This window comes from Hypanus sabinus, chromosome 3 (genome assembly GCF_030144855.1).
Source record: "Hypanus sabinus isolate sHypSab1 chromosome 3, sHypSab1.hap1, whole genome shotgun sequence".
In the NCBI taxonomy this organism is placed as follows: Eukaryota; Metazoa; Chordata; class Chondrichthyes; order Myliobatiformes; family Dasyatidae; genus Hypanus; species Hypanus sabinus.
In genome coordinates, this window is record NC_082708.1 from 189222628 (window position 1) to 189248344 (window position 25717).

The 25717-nt window shown below is 47.1% G+C and overlaps 2 protein-coding genes across 9 annotated transcripts in view; both read right to left on the minus strand.

Moving 5' to 3' along the window:
- Window positions 1-24649, minus strand: part of LOC132391979 (homeobox protein EMX1-like) — a 40236-nt gene extending 15587 nt beyond the window's left edge. The window contains exons 1-2 of the mRNA XM_059965843.1: window positions 24103-24649; window positions 8145-8329 (exon numbers count right to left, since the gene is read on the minus strand). Of these exons, the coding sequence (XP_059821826.1) occupies window positions 8145-8329; window positions 24103-24451 (534 nt within the window). The 5' untranslated portion in view covers window positions 24452-24649. The remainder of the gene's footprint in view (window positions 1-8144; window positions 8330-24102) is intronic.
- LOC132391978 (uncharacterized) lies at window positions 8398-25181 on the minus strand. Of its 8 annotated transcripts, none has more exons than XM_059965837.1 (3): window positions 9273-12248; window positions 8953-9201; window positions 8398-8845 (listed from the first exon to the last, which is right to left on the minus strand). In XM_059965837.1, exons 1-3 carry the CDS (start codon window positions 10619-10621, stop codon window positions 8434-8436), a joined length of 2010 nt encoding a protein of 669 aa, XP_059821820.1. In that variant the 5' UTR covers window positions 10622-12248; the 3' UTR covers window positions 8398-8433. The 8 variants fall into 8 exon arrangements, with proteins under 8 accessions (XP_059821820.1, XP_059821818.1, XP_059821822.1 ...); XM_059965835.1 differs by having other exon boundaries at window positions 8881-9201; XM_059965839.1 differs by having other exon boundaries at window positions 8398-9201.
- Window positions 25182-25717: the final 536 nt, after the last annotated feature.

The window sequence follows — 25717 nt, forward strand, 5'->3', positions numbered from 1 at the left end:
TCCACCTTCTAGTTGTCCATCCCTATATCTTCTTTCTTTTACTTTTCTCAGAAGAGGGGTGTAGAACAATAACACACCTAGTACAGGTTGTGGCTCACATCTACAGTGACCCAGGTTGAATCCTGACCTTGAATGTTGTCAGTAGGGAGTTTGCACATTCTCCCTGTGACTGTGCGAGTCTTCCCAGGATGTTCCAGTTTACTCCTGCATCCCAAAGATGTGTGGTCTGCTAGTGTTAGTTGTTCCTCGTGTGAGGTGAGTGCCAGAATCTAGTCAAAGGAATGTGGGCAGAATAAAGACTGGGATGACATAGGACTAATGTAGATGGGCAGTTGATGGACACTACGGACTCTTCGGGCCGATGGGCCTTTCTTTGCTGTGTGCTTTATGAATTTCCAGAGTACACTGTAGCTGGGAAAATTGGCACATGGAACTGGCTTTCTGTGGAGCCACTGAAGCCAATTTGAGGAGATTCAGTATGTCACCAAAGACTCTGGTAAATTTCTACAGATATCTAGTGAAGAGCATTCTAACTGGTTGCTTCACCAGTTGGAGGCTCCAACGTACAGGATTGGGGAAAGCTGCAGAGGTTTGTAGACTTGGCCAGCTCCATCACGGGCACGTACCTCCCCACCACATCTCCAGGAGGTAGAGCCGTAATAAAGCAGCATCCACCATTAAGGACCCCCAGCACACAGGACAAGCCCTCTTCTCATCGCTACCATCAGGGAGGAGGTCCAGGACCCAGAAGACCCACACTCAATGTTTTAGGGACAGCTTCTTCCCCTCTGTCATCAGATTTCTGAATGGTCCATGAACCATGAACTCTCAACTTTGCATGACTTATTTATTATTATAACTTGTTAAACTGTTCACGTCTTGCCCTGAACTGCTGCCACAAAACAAATTTCATGACATATGCCCAAGATAATAAACCTGATTCTGATTTGTTTTAGTTCCAATTTTGATCATGAATGTCGGGTGCACATTTTCAGCCTGGATCGAGCTGCTCAACAAGTTGAATGTCATGGTACAACATGAATATGCCTGGTGTTCACACAGAACATAGAACAGGACAGCAAAGGAACAGTTCCTTCCATCCACAATGTCTCCTCTAACCATGACACCATATTAAATTTCTACCCGCATCGAATCTGCATCACCAGCATTCACGTGCCTCTTAACTGCTTGATAAGGCATTTGTCAGACTGCACTTGGAATACTGTGAGCAGTTTTGGACCCCTTATCTCAGAAATGGTGTGTTAGCATTGGAGAGGGTACTGTGGAAGTTCATGAAAATGATTCCAGAAATGAAGGGGTTAATGTATGAGGCCTGTATTCACTGGTGTTCAGGAGACTGAGGGTGGAACCTCATTGAAACCTAACCAATATTGAAAGTTGTAGAAGTGGATGTTTCCAATAGTCAGGGAATCTAGGCACAGCCTCAGAGTACAAGGATTGTCCCTTTAGAACAAATGGGAGGAGAAATTTATTTGGCCAGAGGGTGGTGAACCCATGGAATTCATTGCCACAGATGGCTGTGGAGGCCAAGTCACTGGGAATATTTAAAGCAGAGGTTAACAGGCTCTTGAATGAGGTTGCGATGGATAATGAATCAGCCATGATGGAATGGCAGAATGGTCTCGATGGGCTGAATGGCCTAATTCTGCTCCTGTGTCTTATACAGAAGCAAATAAATCTCAAATACAGAGACCTGTTGAGTGGAAGGTATAGATCAGGTAAATGCAAGCAGGCTGTTCCACTGAGGTTGGGTGGAACTGCAACCAGAGCTCATGGGTTAAGGGTGAAAAGTGAAAGGTTTAGGGGGGATATGATGGGAAATTTCTTCACTCAAAGGATCATGAGAGTGTGGAACAGGCTGCCAGTGCAAGTGGTGTGTGCAAGCTTAAGTTCAATGTCTAAGAGAAATTTGGATGGGTACATGGATGATAGGGGTACGGAGGGCCATGGTCATGGAGAAGGTCAATGAGAGTAGGCAGTTCAGCACAGACTAGATGGGCCAAAGGGCCTGTTTCTGTGCTGTATTTTCCTATGACTCTGATATCTCAAAGGAAAAGTTGCAGTGCTACTGACACCTGAAGACCAAAGTCCCACAAGAAACCATCAGGATACAGAAAACAGGCAAACCGAGAAAGCATACGACTCACGGAAACCCACAAGTGTGGATCCCTCAACTCTGTCTACAGGAGGGATGCTCTTGGGAAGCAGATAAATAGTCCGAGAGGTCCTGACATTGCTCAAAGCAGCCCATGAAATGTGAGCTTTGTCCTTTTTTTAATGGTGATTATGGTACACTACTGGGCAAAAGTCTTCGGCTAGGGTGCCCAAGGTTTTTACACAGTACTGTATTTGTCAATGTGGAGCGGAGAGCAAGTTTGTAAATCTGGCCGGAGCAAAGGATGTTGGGAATGGTGAGGGTGGAGTGCCACGGGAGGGGTGTGGGACAGGGGGCAGAGAAGGAGAGCCAAGGGCAGGGGTGGTGTGAATGCAGACACACCCATCCAGCAGGCAAGGTCAAGTGATTCCAAACAATTGCTTTACTGATCATTACAGAATGATGCTTCCCATCCCTTCCCCTTTTCCCAACCATGATTCCCCTCTCCCTTCCCCCTTCCCGCTCTCAGTCCACAATAGACACCCATATCAGGATCACATTTATCATCACTCACATATGTCATGAAATTTATTGTGTTTTTGTGGCAGCAGTACATAAAATTGCTACAGTACTGTGCTAAAGTTTTAGGCACCCTAAGTGTGTATACAGTATATGTGCCCAAGACTTTTGCACAGTACTGTCAGTGTAATCCGTTGCCGGTCATAGGGAATTTACATCAATGAGCTACTGAAACAGTTTTTCCTGGCTGTGAACTGAACGATCTTAACAGTCATTTGATGCACAAATATCAGATCATGTTAATATCACGAAGAAATGCCCACAGGTATAATTACTTGCAGGAATATCATCCCTCTCAGGAGCTTGGTAGAGAATGAGACAGTTAGAGTCATACAACACAGAAACAGGCCCTCTACTGGTAGTCCCATTTGCCTGTATTTGGCTCATGTCCTTCTCCTTCCTGTCCATGTATCTGTCCAAGAGTCTTTTAAATGTTACTATTCTACCTGCCTCAACCACTTCTTTGAGTAGCTCATTCCATATATTGTGAGTACCACCTCTGGAATGAAAAGTTGCCTCTTATGTTCCTATTAAATCTTTCCCTATCACCTTAAAACTCTGCCTTCATTCACATTCACTACGGGAAAGGATCTTGGCGATTGTAGGGATGACTTACAGCAGATTGAAAAGTTTGAGCATATAGACATTAAGAAAGAGGATGTGTTGGAGCTTTTGGAAAGAATCAAGTTGGTTAATACACCGGGACTGGACGAGATACGCCCCAGACTACTGTGGGAGGCGAGGGAGGAGATTACTGAGCCTCTGGCAATGCTCTTTGCATCATCAATGGGGATGGGAGAGGTTCTGGAGGATTGGAGGGTTACAGGTGTTCCCTTATACCAGAAAGAGAGTAGGGATAGCCCAGGAAATTACAGACCAGTGAGTCTTACTTCAGTGGTTGGTAAGTTAATGGAGAAGATCCTGAGAGGCAGGATTTATGAACATTTGGAGAGGTATAATATGATTAGGAATAGTCAGCATGGCTTTGTCAAGGGCAGGTCGTGCCTTACCAGCTTGATTGAATTTTTTGAGGATGTGACTAAATACTTTGATGAAGGTAGAACAGATAATGTAGTGTATATGGATTTCAGCAAGGCATTTGACAAGGTACTCCATGCACAGTTTATTGAGATAATAAGGAGGCATGGGGTCCAAGGGAACCCTGTTTTGCAGATCCAAAATTGGCTTGCCCACAGAACGCAAAGAGTGGTTGCAGATGAGTCATATTCTGCATGGAAGTCAGTGACCAGTGGAGTGCCTCAGGGATCTTCGTGATTTTTACAAATGACCTGTATAAGGAACTGGAGGGACGGGTTAGAAAGTTTGCTGATGACACAAAGGTTGGGGGTGTTATGAAATAGTATGGAGGGCTGTCAGAGGTTACAGTGAGACATTGATAGGATGCAAAACTGGGCTGAGAAGTGGCAGATGGGATTCGACCCAGATAAGCTTGAGGTGGTTCATTTTGGTAGGTCAAATATGATGACAGAACTTAGTATTAATGGTAAGACTCTTGGCAGTGTGGAGGATCAGAGGGATCTTGGGGTCTGAGTCCATAGGACGCTCAAAGCTGCTTCACAGGTTGACTGTGTGGTTAAGAAGGCAGACAATGCATTGGCTTTCATCAACCGTGGAATTGAGTTTAGGAGCCGAGAAGTAATGTTGTAGCTATATAGGACACTGGTCAGACCCCACTTGGAGTACTGTGCTCAGTTCTGGTCACCTCACTACAGAAAGGATGTGGAAACCATAGAAAGGGTGCAAAGGAGATTTACAAGGATGTTGCCTGGATTGGGGAGCATGCTTATGAGAATAGGTTGAGTGAATTCAGCTTTTTCTCCTTGGAGCGATGGAGGTGACCTGATAGAGGTGTATAAAATTATGAGAGGCATTGATCATGTGGATAGTCAGAGGCTTTTTCCCAGGGCTGAAATGGCTAACATGAGAGGGCACAGGTTTAAAGTGCTTGGAAGTAGACACAGAGGAGATATGAGGGGTAAGGGGTAAGTTTTTTACACAGAGAGTGGTGAGTGTGTGGAATGGGCTGCCGGCAACGATGATGGAGGTGGATACAATAGGGTCTTTTAAGAGACTCCTGGATAGGTGTATGTAGCTTAGAAAAATAGAGAGCTATGAGTAACCCTAGGTAATTTCTAAGTTAAGTGCATGTTTGGCACAGCATTGTGGACTGAAGGGCCTGTATTGTGCTGTAGGTTTTCTATGTTTCTATGTTTTTTTGATTTCCCCAACCCTGGGAAAAGTGTATTCACCCTATCTATGTCCATCATGGTTTCCTACATCTCTATAAAATCACCTCTCATTCTCCTACGTTCCTAGGAATAAAGTCACAATCTGCTCAACCTTCCTTCATAGCTCAGTTCCTCAAGTCCCAACAACATCTTGGTAAATTTCCTGCATTCTTTCTACCTTAATAACATCTTTTCTAAAACAGAGCACTAAACCCAGATACATTATTCCAAATCCGGCCTCACCGATGTCCCGTACAACCGTGATGTACTGGAAGATCTCAGCTTCTGTAAAGCCCTGACCACTGAAGATCAGCAAGCCCCCAGAGGTGGGAGGGATGTCATCGTTGTGCAAAAAGCATCAGATGACAATAACAACATTACTTCAGTTCAACTAATCGAACACACCGTGGAATTATTCAATAAAGGGATTTCTATCTATTCTTCCTCCCCTCCCCTCACCTTCTTATACTGACTCAGGCCAGTTGCCACGGGTGGCAGTGGAAGTCAAGTCATTGGGTGTATTTAAGGCGGAGATTGATAGGAATCTGAGTAGCCAGGGCATCAAAGGTTATGGTGAGAAGGCGGGGGAGTGGGACTAAATGGGAGAATGGATCAGCTCATGATAAAATGGTGGAACAGGCTTGATGGGGCAAATGGCCGGCTTCTGCTCCTTGTCTTATGGTCTTATGGACTCTCCCCTTCTTTTCCAGTCCCGATGAAGGGTCTTGGCCCAAAACATTGACTATTTACTCTTTTCCATAAATTTTGCCTGGCCTGCTGAGTTCCTCCAGCATTTTGTGTGTGTTGCTATCAAAATCCACCTTGCTCTTTGGGAAAGAAGATCTTCCATCCTACAATAAAAGTATCCTACATGTTTCCCTCACCGTTTTCCATACGGATCATCCCCTATGTGACTCTCTTATCTACTTGTTCCATCCCACTGATCTCCCTGCTGGCAGTTATCCCTGCAAGTAGGGCAAGTATAATACCTGCCCCTACACCTCCTCCTTCACCATCATTCAGAGCCCCAAGCAATCTGTCCAGGTGAGGCGATGCTTCATGGCCATCGACTGTGTCCAATGCTCCCAGTGCAGCCTGTTGCACATTGGTGAGATCAGGGGATCAGTTTGTCAAGCAACTTTTTGCCCCATCTGCCACAAGTGATGGGATTTCCTGGTGGCCACCCATTTCAAATCAATTTCTCATTCCTATTCTGAGAAGTTAGTCCACGGTCTCCTCAGTTGCCACAATGAGACCACACTCGGGTTGGAGGAGCAACACCTTATATTGCATCTGGGTAGCCTGCAGCCTGATGGCATGAGCATTGACTTCTCTAACGTCCGATAATTTCTCCCCCTCCCCTTCTCTTTTTTTCCATTCCCCATCCTCTCATCCCTTCTCTTCTTCTCACCTGCATCAGCCCTCTCTGGATCCCCTCCTTCCCTTTCTCCTATGGTCAACTCTCCTCTGTCAGACTCCTTCTTCCTCAGCCCTTCCATCCATCACCTCCCAGCTTCAAACGTCCTCCCTCCTTCCCACTCACCTGGTCTCACCTATCGCCTGCCAGCTCGTACTCCTTCCCACCTTCTTATTTTGGCTTTTACCCTCCTGCTCGAAACATTGACTCTTCATTCCCCTCGCTAGATGCTGCCTGACCTTCTGAGTTCCTCCAATATTTTAAGGTATGTTCCTCTGGACTTCCAGCATCTGTAGAATCACTTGTCCTTGTGATTAGATCTCTCATTCTTACCTTGTGTGGCTACCATGTGCATAATTAACAGCTGATCTTCATCAGCACCTTCTCAAGGCCAGTCTGGGAGGGATGGCAGTGATCCGTTTTATAGACACCTCACTGAATGTTGTGCACATGTCCCCGTCATAGTAATCCATATTCCTAAGTGTGGTCAGCAGTTTCTGGGTGTGAACAGGCTTTTCCCCGTATGGACAGGTTTCCCGAGTGCGGACAGGTTACCCAGATGTGTACAGGCTTTCCCAAGTGTCGACAAGATTCCTGGGTGTGCATGGGATTCTGAAGTGTGGATGCAGGCAGGTTACATCGGCGTGAACAGCCTTTCCGGGCGTGGTCGGGTTTCTGGCTTCGGACAGGTTTTCCCCAGTGTGGATGGTTTTTCCGAAAGTGCGCGCAGGGATTCCTGTGTGTAGATGGGATTCCCTAGATCTGACAGCCCACCCGGTTACTCAGGTGTGAATAGATTTCCCGGGTGTTGACGGGTTTTCCCGGGTGCGGACAGGTTTTCCCGGATGTGGACAGGTTTTCCCGGATGTGGGCAAGTTTTCCCGGGTGCGGACAGGTTTTCCCTGTGCGGACAGGTTTTCCCGGATGTGGACAAGTTTTCCCGGGTGCGGACAGGTTTTCCCTGTGCGGACAGGTTTTCCCGGATGTGGACAAGTTTTCCCGGGTGCGGACAGGTTTTCCCTGTGCGGACAGGTTTTCCCGGATGTGGACAAGTTTTCCCGGGTGCGGGCAAGTTTTCCCGGGTGTGGATAAGTTTTCCCGGGTGTGGATAAGTTTTCCCTGTGCGGACAGGTTTTCCCGGATGTGGACAGGTTTTCCCGGATGTGGACAAGTTTTCCCGGGTGCGGACAGGTTTTCCCGGATGCGGACAGGTTTTCCCGGATGCGGACAGGTTTTCCCGGATGCGGACAAGTTTTCCCGGGTGCGGACAGGTTTTCCCGGATGCGGACAAGTTTTCCCGGATGCGGACAGGTTTTCCCGGATGTGGACAAGTTTTCCCGGGTGCGGACAGGTTTTCCCGGATGTGGATAAGTTTTCCCTGTGCGGACAGGTTTTCCCGGATGTGGACAAGTTTTCCCGGGTGCGGACAGGTTTTCCCGGATGCGGACAGGTTTTCCCGGATGTGGACAAGTTTTCCCGGGTGCGGACAGGTTTTCCCGGGTGCGGACAAGTTTTCCCGGGTGCGGACAGGTTTTCCCGGATGTGGACAAGTTTTCCCGGATGTGGACAGGTTTTCCCGGATGTGGACAGGTTTTCCCGGGTGCGGACAGGTTTTCCCGGATGTGGACAAGTTTTCCCGGGTGCGGACAGGTTTTCCCGGATGCGGACAGGTTTTCCCGGATGCGGACAGGTTTTCCCGGATGCGGACAAGTTTTCCCGGGTGCGGACAGGTTTTCCCGGATGTGGACAGGTTTTCCCGGATCGAACAGGCCACCCCTGGTACCTGGGTTTCTGACAGACTCAGACTGCTGGCGAGTTGCTTCCTCTCAGCGCCCACCACGTAGTGATTCTTCTCGAAGGCTCTCTCCAGGCGCAGCAGCTGCGACGGTGAGAAGGCGGTACGGATCCGCTTGGGCTTCCTGGCGAAAGGTCCATGCAGTAACATAGTGTCCTGGGCACCGTCCGTCCCTGCCGAGAGAGCAGCCCGTCAGTCTCAGCCTCTCACTGGCGCATTCCCACTCCCTCCCACCCTTCCCTCCTCTGCTTACCCCTTGCCCCTTCTATCGACCACCTCACCGCCCAACGCCGTCTGAACTCAAAACTATCTCTTCCTTACTCACCACCTCCAGCAAACTCCTCTCAGGGTTGGGGGCACAGATTTGCCTGTAACTGCCCAATGTGACCGGGCACAGATTTGCCTGTAACTGCCCAATGTGACCGGGCACAGATTTGACCTGTAACTCCCCAATGTGACCGGGCACAGATTTGCCTGTAACTCCCCAATGTGACCAGGCACAGATTTGACCTGTAACTCCCCAATGTGAGCGGGCACAGATTTGACCTGTAACTGCCCAACGTGACCGGGCACAGATTTGACCTGTAACTCCCCAATGTGAGCGGGCACAGATTTGACCTGTAACTCCCCAATGTGACCGGGCACAGATTTGCCTGTAACTCCCCAATGTGAGCGGGCACAGATTTGACCTGTAACTGCCCAATGTGAGCGGGCACAGATTTGCCTGTAACTGCCCAGTGTGGCCGGGCACAGATTTGACCTGTAACTGCACAATGTGACCGGGCACAGATTTGACCTGTAACTGCCCAGTGTGGCCGGGCACAGATTTGACCTGTAACTCCCCAATGTGACCGGGCACAGATTTGCCTGTAACTGCCCAATGTGAGCGGGCACAGATTTGCCTGTAACTGCCCAGTGTGGCCGGGCACAGATTTGACCTGTAACTGCACAATGTGACCGGGCACAGATTTGACCTGTAACTGCCCAGTGTGACCGGGCACAGATTTGACCTGTAACTCCCCAATGTGACCGGGCACAGATTTGCCTGTAACTGCCCAATGTGAGCGGGCACAGATTTGCCTGTAACTGCCCAGTGTGGCCGGGCACAGATTTGACCTGTAACTGCACAATGTGACCGGGCACAGATTTGACCTGTAACTGCACAATGTGACGGCACAGATTTGCCTGTAACTGCCCAATGTGACCGGGCACAGATTTGACCTGTAACTGCCGAACGTGACCGGGCACAGATTTGCCTGTAACTGCCCAATGTGACCGGGCACAGATTTGACCTGTAACTGCCCAATGTGAGCGGGCACAGATTTGACCTGTAACTGCCCAATGTGACCGGGCACAGATTTGCCTGTAACTGCCCAATGTGACCGGGCACAGATTTGACCTGTAACTGCCGAACGTGACCGGGCACAGATTTGCCTGTAACTGCCCAATGTGACCGGGCACAGATTTGACCTGTAACTGCCCAATGTGAGCGGGCACAGATTTGACCTGTAACCGCCCAATGTGACCGGGCACAGATTTGCCTGTAACTGCCCAATGTGACCGGGCACAGATTTGCCTGTAACTGCCCAATGTGACCAGGCACAGATTTGACCTGTAACTGCCCAATGTGATGGGCACAGATTTGACCTGTAACTGCCCAATGTGATGGGCACAGATTTGCCTGTAACTGCCCAATGTGATGGGCACAGATTTGCCTGTAACTGCCCAATGTGACCGGGCACAGATTTGACCTGTAACTGCCCAATGTGATGGGCACAGATTTGACCTGTAACTGCCCAACGTGACCAGGCACAGATTTGACCTGTAACTGCCCAATGTGATGGGCACAGATTTGACCTGTAACTGCCCAATGTGATGGGCACAGATTTGCCTGTAACTCCCCAATGTGAGAGGGCACAGATTTGACCTGTAACTGCCCAATGTGATGGGCACAGATTTGCCTGTAACTGCCCAATGTGACCGGGCACAGATTTGCCTGTAACTCCCCAATGTGAGAGGGCACAGATTTGACCTGTAACTGCCCAATGTGATGGGCACAGATTTGCCTGTAACTGCCCAGTGTGACCGGGCACAGATTTGACCTGTAACTCCCCAATGTGACCGGGCACAGATTTGACCTGTAACTGCCCAATGTGATGGGCACAGATTTGCCTGTAACTGCCCAGTGTGAGCCCTGACGGAGCCAGTGATCCGCCCAGGTATATCGCGAACACCGAACTGTGTGAAGGCGCCAAGCCAATGTGCAGAAACGCAACACAAAACGCCGGAGGAACTCGGCTGGACAGGCAGCATTCATGGAGGAAATTGAACAGTCGGCACTTTGGGCTGAGCCGATGAAGAATCTCAGCCCGAAACTTCCACTGTTTATTCTCCTCCATAGATGCTGTCCGACCTGCTGAGTTCCTCCACAGCATTTTGTGCGTGTGGCTCTGGATTTCCAGCATCAGCAGAACCTTTTGCGTATCAATTATTAACGTCCCACCACCGTTCCTTGTTTTACGTTTATGTTGGGCACCACAGCAGCATAGTGATTAACGTGAAGCTCGGGGTGTCGGAGTTCGGAGTTCAATTCCGGTGCCTTTCCGTAGTGGTTCCCCCTGGATGCTCCGGTTTCCTCCCACAGTCCAAAGACCTACCGGGTAAGTTAATTGGTCTTTGTAAATTGTCCCATGATTAGGGTAGGGCTAGTTGGCTTTGTGGGGTTGCTGGGGCAGCTCAGCAGGCTAGGAAGCATCTGTGGAAAAAAGTACAGTCAACATTTCGGGCCGACTGGAAAAAAAGATGAGGAGTCCCAGTATCTCACTGACAGATAGTTTGAGTTTCTGCACAGACAACCAACCGACTTGCAGAGTGTTTTTAACTATGTTTCTTCTAAAAGTTTATAGGACAACTTCTACCCCACTGTTCTTCACCTCTCTTTCCCTTCCCCCTACTCCAGCCACCCCGCCCCCCTCAATCGGGTAGAGAATGCAAAAGCCTGAAGGGACGTACCATCAGGCTCAAGGACAGCTTCCACCCCGCTGTTAATCAGACACTCCAACTGCTCTCTTGTACTAAAGGGTAAACTCTAAACCTCATAATCTACCTTGTTATGGCCCTTCTACCTCACTGACTGCCTGCACTGAACTTTCTCTGTAACTGTTACACATTATTCAACATTTTGTTATTGTTTTCCCTTTACTCCTTAATGCACTGTTGAGGTGAAATGGCCTGTTACGGATGGCATGCAAAACAAAGTTCTATACAGTACTCCGTACAGACGACAGTAATAAACCAATTGACCAATGTTTACAGCCCTTCCATTTTCATTTACACTGAGACAGATATGTTGAGGTTCATGTCCATTAACTTTCATAAAGACTGGAAAGGCTAGTGACTACCTGACTCATAACAGTCTCAGAGATGGTGTGAGTGGGGCAGAGCTGAGAAAATTATAGAGTCAGACAACATAGAATCAGAATCAGGTTTAATATCAGTGTCATACGTTGTGAAATTTGTTGTTTTGCGGCAGCAGTATAATGCAATACATAGTGATAAAAACTATAAATTACAATCAGTATATATTTTACAAAATTAAATTAAATAAGTAGTGGAAAAAGAGAGGGGAAAATACTGAGGAAGAGTACGTAGGTTCATTGTCCATTCAGAAATCTGATGGCAGAGGAGAAGGAGCTGTTCCTGAAAAGAGAGAGAGAGAGAGAGAGAGAGAGAGAGAGAGAGAGAGAGAGAGAGAGAGAGAGAGAGAGAGAGAGAGAGAGAGAGGGAGGGGGAGAGAGAGAGAGAGGGAGAGAGAGAGAGAGTGTGTGTGTGTGTGTGAGAGAGAGAGAGAGAGAGAGATCTGGCTCCTGTACCTCCTCCTTGATGGTAGCAATGAGAAGAGGGCATGTCCTGGGTGGGGTCCTTAGTGATGAATGCCTCCTTTTTGAGGCTTCACCTTTTTTAAGTGTTCTCAATGCTGGGAAACTAGTGCCCATGATGGAGCTGACAGTTTTTTTCAATCCTCTGCAATGACCCTTCCATATCAGATGGTGATCCCAGTTAGAATGCTCTCCACAGTACATCTGTAGACGTTTGTGCATACCAATTCTCCTCAAACTGCTGATGACATACAGCTGGTGCCATGCCTTCTTTGCAATTGCATCGATATGCTGGGCCCAGGATAAATCCTCTGTGATGTCGACACCCAGGAACTTGAAACTGCTCATCCTTTCCACTGCTGATCCCTCGATAAGAACTGTTGTGTGTTCTCTCGACTTCCCCTTTCCTGCAGTCCACAATCAATTCCTCGGTCTTACTGATGTTGAGTGCAAGGTTGTTCCTCTAGCACCACTCAAACAGCTGATCTATCTCACTCCTGTACTCCTCCTCGTCACCGTCTGAAATTCTACCAACAACAGTTGTATCACAGAACAAGCCCTTCAGCCCATCTTGGCCATACTGAATGAGATATTCAAATAAGCCAGTCCCATTTGCCCAAGTTTGGCCCATATCTTTTTTGTCCAAGGGAAGCTTTGAATGTGCATCATGTAGCTATTGGATTCAGAATTGGCTTCCTAGAGAGAAGGTAGTGGTCAATGGGACTTACTCTGGCTGGAGGGCTTTGACTAGTTGTGTTCCATGGGGATTTGTACTGGGACCTCTGCTGTTTGTGGTATATATATAAATGGCATGGACAAAAATGTAGATGGATGATTTAGTAAGTTTGCAGATGTTGAAAAGATTAGTTGTGTTGTGGAGCACATAGATGGCTGTCAAAGATACAGTAGGATATTCTTAGACCAGTTGCAGGTATGGGTGGACAGGTGGTTTAATCCTGCCAAGTGTGAGGTGTGACACTTTAGAACAGAACAGTACAGCACAGCAAAGGCCCTTCAGCCAAAATGTTGAGCCAGCATTTTAACTTACTCCAAGATCAATCTAAGCCTTCACTCCTACATAGCCCTCCATCTTTCTATCATCCGTGTGCCTATCTAAGACGTTCTTAAATGTCCCTAATGTATCTGCCTCTATCAGCATCCCTGGCAGCTTATTCCACGCACTCACTACTCTCTGTGTAAAAAAGCTGCCCCTGATATCCCCCCCCCCATACTTTCCTCCAATCACCTTCAAATTATGCCCCCTTACATTAGTCTTTTCCACCCTGGGGGAAAATCACTAGCTGTTTAGACAATCTATACCACTTATCTTCTTGTACACCTCTATCATTACCTCACGTCCTCCTTCAATGCAAAGAGAAAAACCCCAGCTCACGCAACCTATCCTCATAAGACATGCTCCCTGATTCTGGCACCGTCCTGGTAAATCTCCTCTGCACCGTCTCTGAAGCTTCCACTTCCTTCCTGTCATGAGGCAACCAGAACTGAATGAAGTGTGGACTCATCAGGGTTCTATAGAGCTGCAACGTTACCTTGCAGCTTTTGAACTCTACATTTACTGGAGGCCAACACACCACATGCCTTCTTAACCACCTTATCAACTTGCATGGTGGCTTTGACGGTTCTGTGGATGTGGACCCCAAGATATCTACTAAGAGTCCAACCATTAACCTTGTCCTCCGGCTTCAACTTCAACCTTCCAAGGTGAATCGCTTCACACTTTTCCAGTTGAACTCCATTTGCCTCTTCTCAGCCCAGTTCTGTATCTTGTCAATGACCTGCTGTAACCTACAACAATCTTCTACACTATCCATTACACCACTAACCCTTGTGACATCGACAAACTTACTAACCCACTCTTCCACTTCTTCACCTAAGTCATTTAATGTTCGCCATTTACAATCACCCTCTGCCTTCTGTGGACTAGCCATTTCAGCATCCTTCTGTGGGCAAACCAATTCAATATCCACTCAGTCAACTTTTCCTGGATCCCATGCTTCCTGACTTTCTGAATGAAATTATAATGGGGCACCTTGTCAAATGCCTTATTAAAATCAATATACACCACACACAGTGCTCCACCTCCATTGTAAAGAGACAGTGTATGGTCAATGTACTATGCCAGTGTATTAATATTGCTGATGTACAGAGGGATCCTGTGGTCCAAGTCTGTAGCTCACTGAAAGTGGTTATCAGAAGGTATCAGTATTGATATTATTGCATCAAGATACAGTGAAAAGCTTGTCTTGCATACTTTTCATTCATTACACAGAGCATTAAGGCAGAGCACAGTAAAATAATGTCAATGCAGAATAAAGTGTTAAGAGCTACAGGGAAAGTGCAGTGCAGGATCATAATGAGGTAGATTGTGAGGTGGCTCGAGTCAAGGCCTCAAGTTATGTTGCAGTTTATAAAAACTAGCTAGGCTGCATTTGATGTTCAATTCCAATGTCGGGAAAGGGGTGTGAGCTTCGGAGGGGTTTACCACAATATTCCCTGGATTAGAGAGCAGGTACTACAATGAGAAGTTGGACAAACGTGGGTTGTTGGTCTCTGAAGAGACGGGAGCTGATAGAGGTTTATAAGATAATGACAGGCATAGATAGACCACGGGTATCTATTTGCCAGGATGGAAATGTCCAGTGCCAGAGGGCATGCATCTAAAGAGGGGTTCAAAGTTCAAAGTAAATTTATTATCAAAGTACATATACAGGATGTTCTTGCGGGCATACCCAATAAATCCACACTAGAGTAATAAGCATAATAGAATTAATGAAAAATGGCACCAACTTGGTGCTTAACCAGTGTGCAAAAGACAATGATCTGCAAATGCAAAAAGAAAGAAAGAATCATAATAAACAGTTCAATGTCAAGAACATGAGATGAAGAGTCCTTGAAAGTGGATGCATTGGTTGTGGGAACAGTGAAGTTATTCAAGTTCAAAGGGGTAAGCTCAGAGGAGATGGAGGGGACACAAGGTTTTCATACATGGAGAGTGGTGGGTGCCTGGGCTGTGTGGCGGGGGTGGTGGTAAAGGTAGATACAATAAATTGTGCAACACACACAACATACTGGAGGAACTCAGTAGGTCAGGCAGCATCGATGAAGGGGAATAAACTGACAACATTTCAGGCCTAGAGCCTTCGTTAGGACTGGAAAGAAAGGGGGAAGAAGCCAGAATAAGATGGTGCAAAGTGGAAGGAGTACAAGATGTGCTCTTGGGAACATAAATAGAGGAACATAGACCTTACATATAAAATAATGATATTATAGAAGTTTAGTAAACTTCTATAATATCATTAATACATCATTAATCATTAATACAAATATAACATAAAATTATCCAATGTGCAGAGAATGGAGGGATATGAACTTTGTGTACGATTAGTTAGGTGTTTAATTACTAGCTTTTATTTATTTGGCGATTGAACAGGCCCTACCGGCCCAATGAGCCGAGCTGCCCAGCAACCCACCCATGTATCACAGGACAATTTACAATGGCCAGTTAACCTACTAACAGGTACGTCTTTGGACTGTGGGAGGAAACTGGAGCACTCGGAGGAAACCCACGGGGTCACAGGGAGAACGTACAAACCCCTTACAAAACGGCGCCGGAACTGGGCTCACAACTGCGGTACCATTGCTCACGATACAAATCTACATTTAGAACACACTCAGCAGCAATTTTCGGGGTTTATATCAGATTTCCGGCACCTGTAGTTTTGTGGATGTGTTGGGGAGGGGGTTGGGGTGCTCTTTACAGCTGGAAGGACGGTCCGTGAAGCTACGTTGGGTGTCAGCTTGGGGAAGGTGAGGGGGCATGTCAGTTTACAACCCGCGGGCTCTCCAGGTGACCGATCGGAACATCTCCAGCCCCCCGGACTTTCACTTCTGCGGGACGACCTTGACTTTAACAGGGGCACGCCTGAGCGTGACTGGTTTCTCAGACCTCCGTTTGTGAGAGGATGAACCTAATTCCTGCCTGTCCTCGGGCTCCCGTGGGGGCCGCCTCTACGCAAATTCCAGCGCACCCCGCCGCTGTCGCTCTCACAGCTACCGCCCCGAGCCCAGGTTAAGAACTTAATCCGCCTCTCTACAATCGCGAGAGCCTTTGATAATCCCGACATTCTGCCGCTTGTCTTTCAAATTTCCTCAACAAAATCCTTTAATGAGCGGGGAAGAAAGCAAACTTATCACGACAGCCTGCAACCTGCTCGAAGCAAAGATTCTGCCCGATTATTCTTTATTCTCTCTCTCTCTCTCTCTCTCCCTCCCCTCTCACTTTTTCTCACTTTATCTACCTCTCTCTCTCTCACCCCTCTCTCTCTTCCCCTCTTTCCCTCTCCCCTTCTCCCCCTCACCCTCCCCTCTCACTTTCCCTACTTCTCTGTCTTTCGCCCCCTCTCTCCCCTCCCTCTTTCTCACTCTATCTGTCGACTCATTCAGCTTCTCATTCGCTCTCGTTAGCTCCCTCTCAACTCTCTCGCTCTTCTGGAAGACTCGGAGGCTCACGGCACGGGTCAGGCCTTTCGGCCCGCTATACCCTTGCTGACCATGAAGTACCGATTTAGTCGCGTACGTACGCGACGCTGGAAGAACTCAGCAGGCCAGGCAGCATCCGTGAGAAAAGAGTAGCCAACGTTTCGGGCCAAGACCCTTCATCAGGAATGGGGGGGGGGGGGGAAAGAGGCGCCAGGTGGAGAACCAATCAGAGGAAGAATAAAGGGGGAGGGGATAAGCATGAAAGAACTGTAGAGATAAAGGAGCAGAAAGTTGAAAGGGGAGAGGGGCAGAGAGGGACCTAGGATGGGGGGAGGGGGAGGGAATTACCGGAATTTGGAGAATTCAGTGTTCATACCACCAGGCTGGAGGCTACCCAGACGGTAGATGAGGTTTTGCTTCTCCAACCTGAGTTTGGCCTCATCATGGCAGTAGAGGAGGCCATGTATGGACATATCTAGATGGGAATGAGAGGCAGAGTTGAAGTGGCTGGCAACCGGGAGGTCCTGTCTGTTGTGGCGGACGGAGCGGAGGTGCTCGAAGAAGCGGTTCCCCCGATCTGCGTCGGGTCTCGACGATGTTGAGGAGGCCGCACCGGAAGCACCGGGTGCAATAGACGACTCCAGCAGACTCGCAGGTGAAGTGTTACCTCACCTGGAAGAACTGTCTGGGGCCCGGAATGGTGGTAAGGGGGGAGGTGGGGGGACAGGTGTAGCATTTGCGCTTGCAGGGATAAGTGCCGGGTGGGTGTTCTGTGGGGAGGGACGTGTGGATCAGGTAGTCGCGGAGGGAACGATCCCTGCAAAAAGCTGAGGGGATAGGGAGGGAAAGATGTGCTGGGTGGTGGGGTCCTGTTGAAGGTGGCGGAAGTTGCGGAGGATAATGTGTTGGATCCGGAGGCTGGTGGGGTGGTAAGTGAGGACGAGGGGAACCTTCAGCTTTCTCCGCCTGGTCTAAGGATTAACATGTTGTGAAATTCTCTGTTCCCTCAGGGAATGGGGGAGTGTGTTTCAGATTCAAGCCACCCTCAGGGTGAAAACAATTCCCTCCAAACCTCTTACCTTACACCTACAGCAGTCCCTTCTCTTAATGGAGGTAAAGCTTCCCACAGTCTATCCCAGATCGTGTCATATTACTCAAGAAAGTCCCTCTTCGGCCTCTTCCGTTCCAACCCCGTTCTTCCCCGTCACGTACTCCCCCCCCCCCACTCCCTCCTTCCCTTCTCACCCGGAGTGCCCCACTGCCCGCCCATCAACTGAGATCTCCTGGCCACACACCCCTGAGCCCAACCCACTCGCGGTGCAGAATCACCTTGGGAGGAGGCCATTCGCCCTTTCAAGCCCTTATCCCTCAATGATTGCCCTATCTCAGCATCCTCTACGATGCCTTTCTCCCCATAACCCAACTCCGAATGTCTTCATCTGTTGCTTCTCTTATTCTATCTTCTCTGATTCTTGGCGGTTCTTCCTATGCGGGAAGTCTGTCTCGGTTCCTTTCGTCTACCTCTCTCTTTCTCACGTACACACGCACGCTCCCTTTCCTCTCTATCTATTAAATTCTTTATCCCTTTTGTTTTTGTTACAAAACACCACAGCAAATTCCTAACACATGTAAATGTGTCTGGTGAATATAGTTGAACCTTATCTACTTACCTATTTTCTTTCTTTTCCTATCTATGAATTTATCTTTCTTTCGCTTGACTCCGCACCCGAACTCCCAACACGAACAGGTACCCTTCGGGATATGATCTGAACAATTACATCTTCACACAACTTTTTCTGTTCCTGGAAGAGCAGCCCCGACTCCGCCAGACCTAAAGACCCCGTCAACCAACTTTGACTTGTTTGGAACGTTTTCTTCAGCGCTCTCTCCAAGTCCGTCTCATCTGCCGCAAACCGTGGCTCCAGAACTCGGGCACAGAGACGATGTTCTGGACAAGTCGCTGTTTAGTAAGTGTTCAGCATAACTCACTTATTCTTGCACTCCGGTTAGAAAGCCCCGGGACCCGGGTGATGTTTAAACCAGACTCGGCTATCAGGTTTATATCGTCACAAATCGGGTTTATGGGTCTATCCAAATCTCTCTGCTCCTGTACCTCACTAGAATTGCGCCTTCCAATTTAATCAAGTCTATGGCCAACAGGTAAACACAAGCGAATATGCAGATGCTGGAAATCTTGAACAACACACACACAAACTGCTAAAGGAACTCGGCAGGTCAGGCAGCAGCTGTGGAGGGAATGAACAGTTGACCTTTCGGGCCGCGACTCTTCGTCAGTATTAATGTCAACGACATTATTCTGCTCCATAGGTGCTCCCTGACCTCCTGAGTTTCTCCGGTATTTTGTGTGTTTTACCACCAAAACACAACACTCCGATTTTCTCGACATTAAACTGTATCAGTCACCTCAGCAACCATTCCTCTCTATACCTTCTGAAGTCCATTACTAACCACATCGCAGTTCACTACACCTCCGTGCCTTGTATTGTACAACTTCCTCGTCAATCACTTCATCTCTCTATCAACTCCAGATAATAAACACACACACACACTCACACACACACTCACACACTCACACACTCACACACACACACACACACACACACTCACACACAGAAAACACACACACACACACACACACAGAAAACACACACACACACACACACACACAGACACACACACACACACACACACACACACACACACACACACACACACACACACACACACACACACACACACCCATGTTGGGGCGATTTGGCGGGTCAGGACTCGGTTCGAAACGTCGACTGTTTATTCTTCTCTATAGATGCTGCCTGACCTGAGCATTCTGTGTGTGTACCCCGACTCAAGTCTCCAGTTTGAAATTGAATTGTGTGGTAAATTTTCAACGGAAAGTATCCACGGATCTACTCTTTTCTAAGCTCGCTCTGCTTTATGCTATAATCACCTCCCCCCCCCCCCCACCTCGTATCCAAATAATTGATTCTCTTCGCTCGCTCCGCCTCTCACAATTATCTCTGCCCCGCTCACCCCAATAATCAATATTACTGGTTTTAAGTTCAAGTTTATTGTCATCTGACTGTACATATATGTACACGAAACAACGTTCCTTGGACAACGGAGCACCCACGCACATAAACAAATATTACCTCAAATAAGTACATGAAATATCATTCAAAACTGCGTGTAAACATTAAACGGGTAACCCTTGGCTACGCCGAGCTAAAACACAAGCCTTTACTAAATGGGAAATTCTTTTATGTGTTTTGACTCGTTCCAATATTAACAAACTACGCAATTAAAGGCGAGGATCCAGCACGTTTAGGTAAGTGTACATTTTAACAAACAAATCCCACAGTAGCGAATTAAAAGACAGATTGTCCTGATCTGTCTAGCTGCTTTATTTGGTGGGTACGGAAGCTGTAAGGTATCAGACCGCAAGACCCTGCAGAAGACAATGAAAAATCGCCGACAGAATCACCGGGCCTCTCTCCCCCCAATTACTGGGAGCGTTGCAAAGGGCCCGAAGCGTTGTGGGGGACTCCAATCACCAATCCCACAATCTCTCTGACCCACTACCGTCAGGAAGCAGGTACAGGAGCATCAGGCCAGGACTGCCAGACTAGTCATAGGCGCTGAGATTAATGCCAACGCCGAGATCTCGTTACTAGGACAGCGAGCTTCTTACTGTTTACTATTTACTGTTTAACTGGGTTGCGCACTTCACGTGCATTTTAACTTATTTATAGTAATGTTTCGGTTTATGTGCTTTGTGTGATATCTGTTCTGTGTGGGTACCATGATCGGGAGGAACGTTATTTCACTGGATTGCATACATGTACAATCAAGTGACAATGAACTTAAATTTGAACGAATCCTGATGAAGGGTCTTGTCCCGAAGCATCGACTGTTAACGCCCCTTCATAGATGCTACCTGACCCGCTGAGTTCCCCCAGCATTGTGTGTGTGTGTGTGTTAATCCCAGGGTCGGGAATTTTAATCCCTAGCATTTAATGAGAGGGCTGAGTCGATGGAAACGGACGGGAATGGGGATTTTAAATAACAGCTGCATTATTTTTAAAAAGCCTTTTTGACATGGTTGACAAGTTGCCATCATCAAGGATCCTCGCTATCCGGCCGTGCTCTCCTCTCGCTGCTGCCACCGCGAAGGAGTTTGCCGGAGCCTGAGGTCCCGCACCGTCAAGTTCAGGAACGGTTATTACTCCTCAAACTTAAGGCTCCTGAACCAGTGTGGGTAACTTCACTCGCCCCCACCTGTGGACTCACTTTGAATCTCTTCAACTCATATTCTCAATATTACTTATGTATTGTCTAATTATTTACTCTTACTTTTTAGTACTTGCAGTTTGTCTTCTTTTGCGGCTGTTTGTCCGTCTGTGATTGTGAGCAATGGTTCTAATGTATTTCTTTATATCTAATAAATGGATCTCAGAGTAGTATATACGTGCTTTGATCATGACTTCACTTTGAAGTTTGGCAGCGGTTCGGCCATGTTTGAATGGCGGAGGAGACTCGATGGGACAGATGGCTTAATTCTGCTCCTGTCTTATGGTCTTATTGTCGGTAGAAGTTCACTCCCGGCTTGTTCTTTCCGCTCGCATTAATTCAAACCCTGTCCCCGCACCGGTTTCAGTAGCCAGTGAGGTGAGATATTTACGTGATCTCTCCACTCTACAGAGGAATATTTCTCAATGTGCAGTTTAGCAGAAATTTAAGACCTGTCTGGATACTGAAATTCCGCTATGTTCCGTTCGCCCACCCCAGAGCGCAGCTTTGTCACATACAATAAAATAACACGGGGTGTTGAGAAGCCGTTCGCCCTCGATGTGATCCGCGTTCAATTCAGCACTACCCCGACCTTTATTGCCTTTCATCGCCCACAATCCAGATTTGCTCGAAATCCTGAACCAATAATATTGCAAATCGCCCAGGTACAGGAGCATCAGGACTCACACCACCAAGTTCAGGAACAGTTACTACCTCTCTACTATCAGGCTTTTGAACCAGAGGGGGTAACTTCACTCACCCCTACACTGAATAGATTCCACAACGTACGGTCTCGCTTTCAAGGACTCTTCATCTCATGTTCTCAATATTTATTGCTTTTTATCTTTTGTATTTGCATGGTTTGTTGTCTTCTGCACGCCGTCTGTTTGTCCCTCCTGTTGGTCCGTTGGTGCGGTCTTTCATTGATTTTGTTGTGGTTCTTGGATTTACTGTCGCCAAAAAAACGAATCTCAGGATTGTATATGGTGATATATATGTACTTTGATAATCAATTTCCTTTGAGCTTTGAGCTTTCGAACATTGAATGGTGTAGCTGGCCTCTTGGACGGAGAGATCTGGGTTTATAGGCTTGAAGGAGAGTTTCCCGGGGTCACCCGACAATGGCCCGGACCGGCTTTGCACTGAACTCTCCCTGCAGAGAGATGCAGTGTCGCGCCTGACGGATACCTGTTCGTGTTCGGCATTTAGCTTCGTATTGGAAACGGTGTGGTTGTTTAATCAAGTTCAAGTTGAAAACTGAGCCAGGTCCATCATGGGCACTGGTTTCGGCATCACCTCCACAAGGCGATGCCTCAAAAAAGCGGCACCCGTCATTAAGGGCCCTCGCCACCCAGGACATGTCCTCTTCTCAAAGAGGAGGTACAGAAGCCTGAAGACACACACTCAACGTTTCAGGAACAGCTTCATCCCCTCCGCCATCAGGTTTCTGAATGGACAATGAACCCATGTACCCTACCTCACTATCTTTCTCTCTTTTTGCCCTATTTACTTAATTTTATATATATTTCTTATTGTAATGTATAGTTATATTACTATATATATATATATATATTGCAATGTACTGCTGCCGCAAAACAACAAATTTCACGACGTATGCCGGTGATATTAAACTTGCCTCTGCTTCTCACATTTATTCTCATCCAACCGCACACATGTATACAGCCAAACGAAACACCGTTCCTCTGGGGCCAACGTGAAAAACACGGTACATACATCATAAACAGCGCATAAAATATTATTCACGCAATGATGTGAACAGATAACAAAAATATTCAGTTGCAATGACCCGGTGATTATGGGTTAGGCCGCCTCACACTCCACTCTTCCTCAGGTCTGTTGTAATGGCCAGTCTCCGGTTCAATGCAGTCTGAAACCTTTGGACTGGAATGGTAAGAGGTCTCACTGAATTCCTCCCCCGTCCCCCAACCATCATTGCTCCTGTTGAAGTCACGTTTACAGAGAGGAAACAAGTCCATGTACTTCCCAGAATTTGCCGGTGTAATCTCTGGGATGATGTTCACAAATGTAACTCGATTTATGGGAATTTTGTCTTCAAACTACAAAACGCCTTTTACACTGAAGACGAGTTAATCTATGTAAATGTGATAAATTCGTTTAATTCCTCCCCCCACCCCCACCTCCCATCTCCGCTGTTAATAGTTACACGAAATCAACTTAAAACGTGTTCATTGCTACCGCCGTGTTCGTCTCGGGTGGGACTTCTCTGGTGCGGTTTCTACACCGTCCTGAGGCTGTTTTTAAAAATAAATACACCGAAGTTTTAAAACACCTGTACATTTTGGATGTCTGAGCAAAGATTCAATGCGTTGGCTTTCAAACTGTTAGTCTGAGAGCACTGTTTGTAACCCAGAAAGGTTCCTTTGCCATTCAGATTGAACCCGGCTCTGTAAAGTAGCCTCTGATCAAGTATAATCAGATCTGTGATTCAGATCAAAAGTGGGTACAATATGTGTTTAATTGTGTTTTCCCCTCTCAATCATATTACAATTATTTGTATAAAATTGTAGTAGCAGATATTAAATCAGTGTGGATTTGATCCAATTAAATAAAACAATTTGTAGTTTTGTTACAATCATTATATACGTGTCCATCTAAAACAGCTGTAGTTTATTTATTTCATGTTGGAATTCTCTATTTACAGATTCCGTGTGCGATGTAGTTTATCATTTCGGTATCGTAGCATCTATATAGTTTCATTATCTCTTTATAACATTGCATATATTTAATACATACAGTATTCGTATATGGCAATAATAAATTACCAATTTTATAAATATCGCACAGCATAACGTATAACGCAGTTGTTATAATATAGATTTGTATAGATTCGGTATATAGAGTTCCTATGTAATTGTGCAATTCTTAATAGCATGCTGTAAATTATAAATCAGAAAAATATATAATTTATTAAGATTTCTACAAATTCTTATACATTTCTTATGTTGGTTTGTCCATTTATAATCTTCAGTACACCATCTGTACAACACGTAGGGTTTCTAAAGTAATAATTATATATTATAATACATTTCTAATATATACAATATATTTTCTTATATGTTAATTATATTAACATACTTTATATATTATATATAATTCATATATGTTATAGTTTATAAGCACTAATTTTGTCCTTGTCTCAATGGACCCAGTCAACACGTTTTATCTCCTGTTTCTGCGAGCTGGCTGCTACAGTTTACACTGGATTACTGTTCGCTTACCTTGAAACCTGTGTCCGAATAATCGGTTCCTTAAGACCCAGGGGTAGAAGTTGAGGGGGTCTCTGTGCTGAGACGAGAAGAACGGATGTGGGCTTTGCAAGTGATGGGTCCCGAGCTGGTGGGGGTGGACAGGCAGCGAGGGGTGACTGACCGTCTCCTGGAACATTAGGTCCGGCCCAGAGTACAGAGAGCGCCCCGCTGTCTGGAAGGTGTTGGGGAACGCATCGGCGGAAGGCGGATAACTGAGAGCGGTGGGACGAAGCGGTTCCTCCGGCGACAGAGGACTGTCCTTCGCCACTAAAGACTCGATTGTGAAACAGCGTTTCGTGGCTGTGTGAAACATGTTCATCTGAAATTGGCGTGTAGGATGCGTCCCTCCGCCGGGTTGAGGAGAAACTCAGTTGGTTAATGCAGTGGGTAGTTGGTGAGCAGATTTGGTCATTGATATAGGCGGAGGAACTCCTAGATGAATGTACTGACAACGCCACACTTCATTAGACCAAAGGCTTGATGTTGGGTCTGTATGTGTGTGTCTATGTGCTTTGAGAAGGGGGCGGAGGTGGGGAGAGGGAAGAGGAAGAGGAGGGAGGCGGGTGGATACCTGGCCGTGGGATTGGTCCACACCTGCCCACTTGGATTCCTGAGAGCCGGAGATTCCTGGGACCCGCCAAAACGCGGAGCAAACTCCACGCGGCGGATGGAGCGGGCTTCCAGCGGGAGGGAGCGGGAAGTTTGCCGGCGAGTGGGACTCCCTTCCTCTCCCGCCAGCAACCTTAACCCTGTCAAAGCTTGGCCGTGACGGGGACTTAGCGACATTCCCGAGGCTGGCATCCGTTAACAGAATTCGCCTATGAATGTTTAGGAATAGTTTTGCGCGCGCGCGCGTGTGTGGTGAGAGAGAGAGAGACCGACAGACAAAGGCAGAAAAAGAGACAGACAGAACGAGATAGAGAGATAAAAAGAGTGAGAGAATGAAAGAGAAAAAGAGAGACCGAGAGACAGACACTGAAACAAAGAGAGAGAGAGAGAGAGAGAGAGAGAGAGAGAGAGAGAGAGAGAGAGAGAGAGAGAGAGAGAGAGAGAGAGAGAGGGAGAGAGAGAGAGAGAGAGAGAGAGAGGGAGAGAGAGAGAGAGAGAGGGGGAGGGAGAGAGAGAGAGAGAGAGAGAGGGAGAGAGAGAGAGAGAGAGGGAGAGAGAGAGAGAGAGAGAGAGGGAGAGAGAGAGAGAGAGAGAGAGAGAGAGAGAGAGAGAGGGAGAGATTGTGTCTGAGAGACGGACAGAAAGAAACAGGGAATGGAAGAGAGAGACGGAGTGAAACAGACAGTAGAGAAAGAGCGAGTTAGAAAGACGGAAAGAATGAGTGAGAAAGAGATAGATAGACAGTGAAAGAAAGAATGGGAGAGGGTGTGAGAGACAAATAATAGGAAGGGACAGAGAACGAGAGAGAGTGAGGGGAAGTGAGAGTGAGCAAGTGAGACACCGAGATTTATAAAGAAGTATTGTGCATACAGAATACTTCATATTTAACATGCACTTATACTAAAAGTGGTTGCAAATTTTGTAGATCCTCATCACCAATTAATTTGTTATTATTAATTTCTCCAAGAAATGTCAA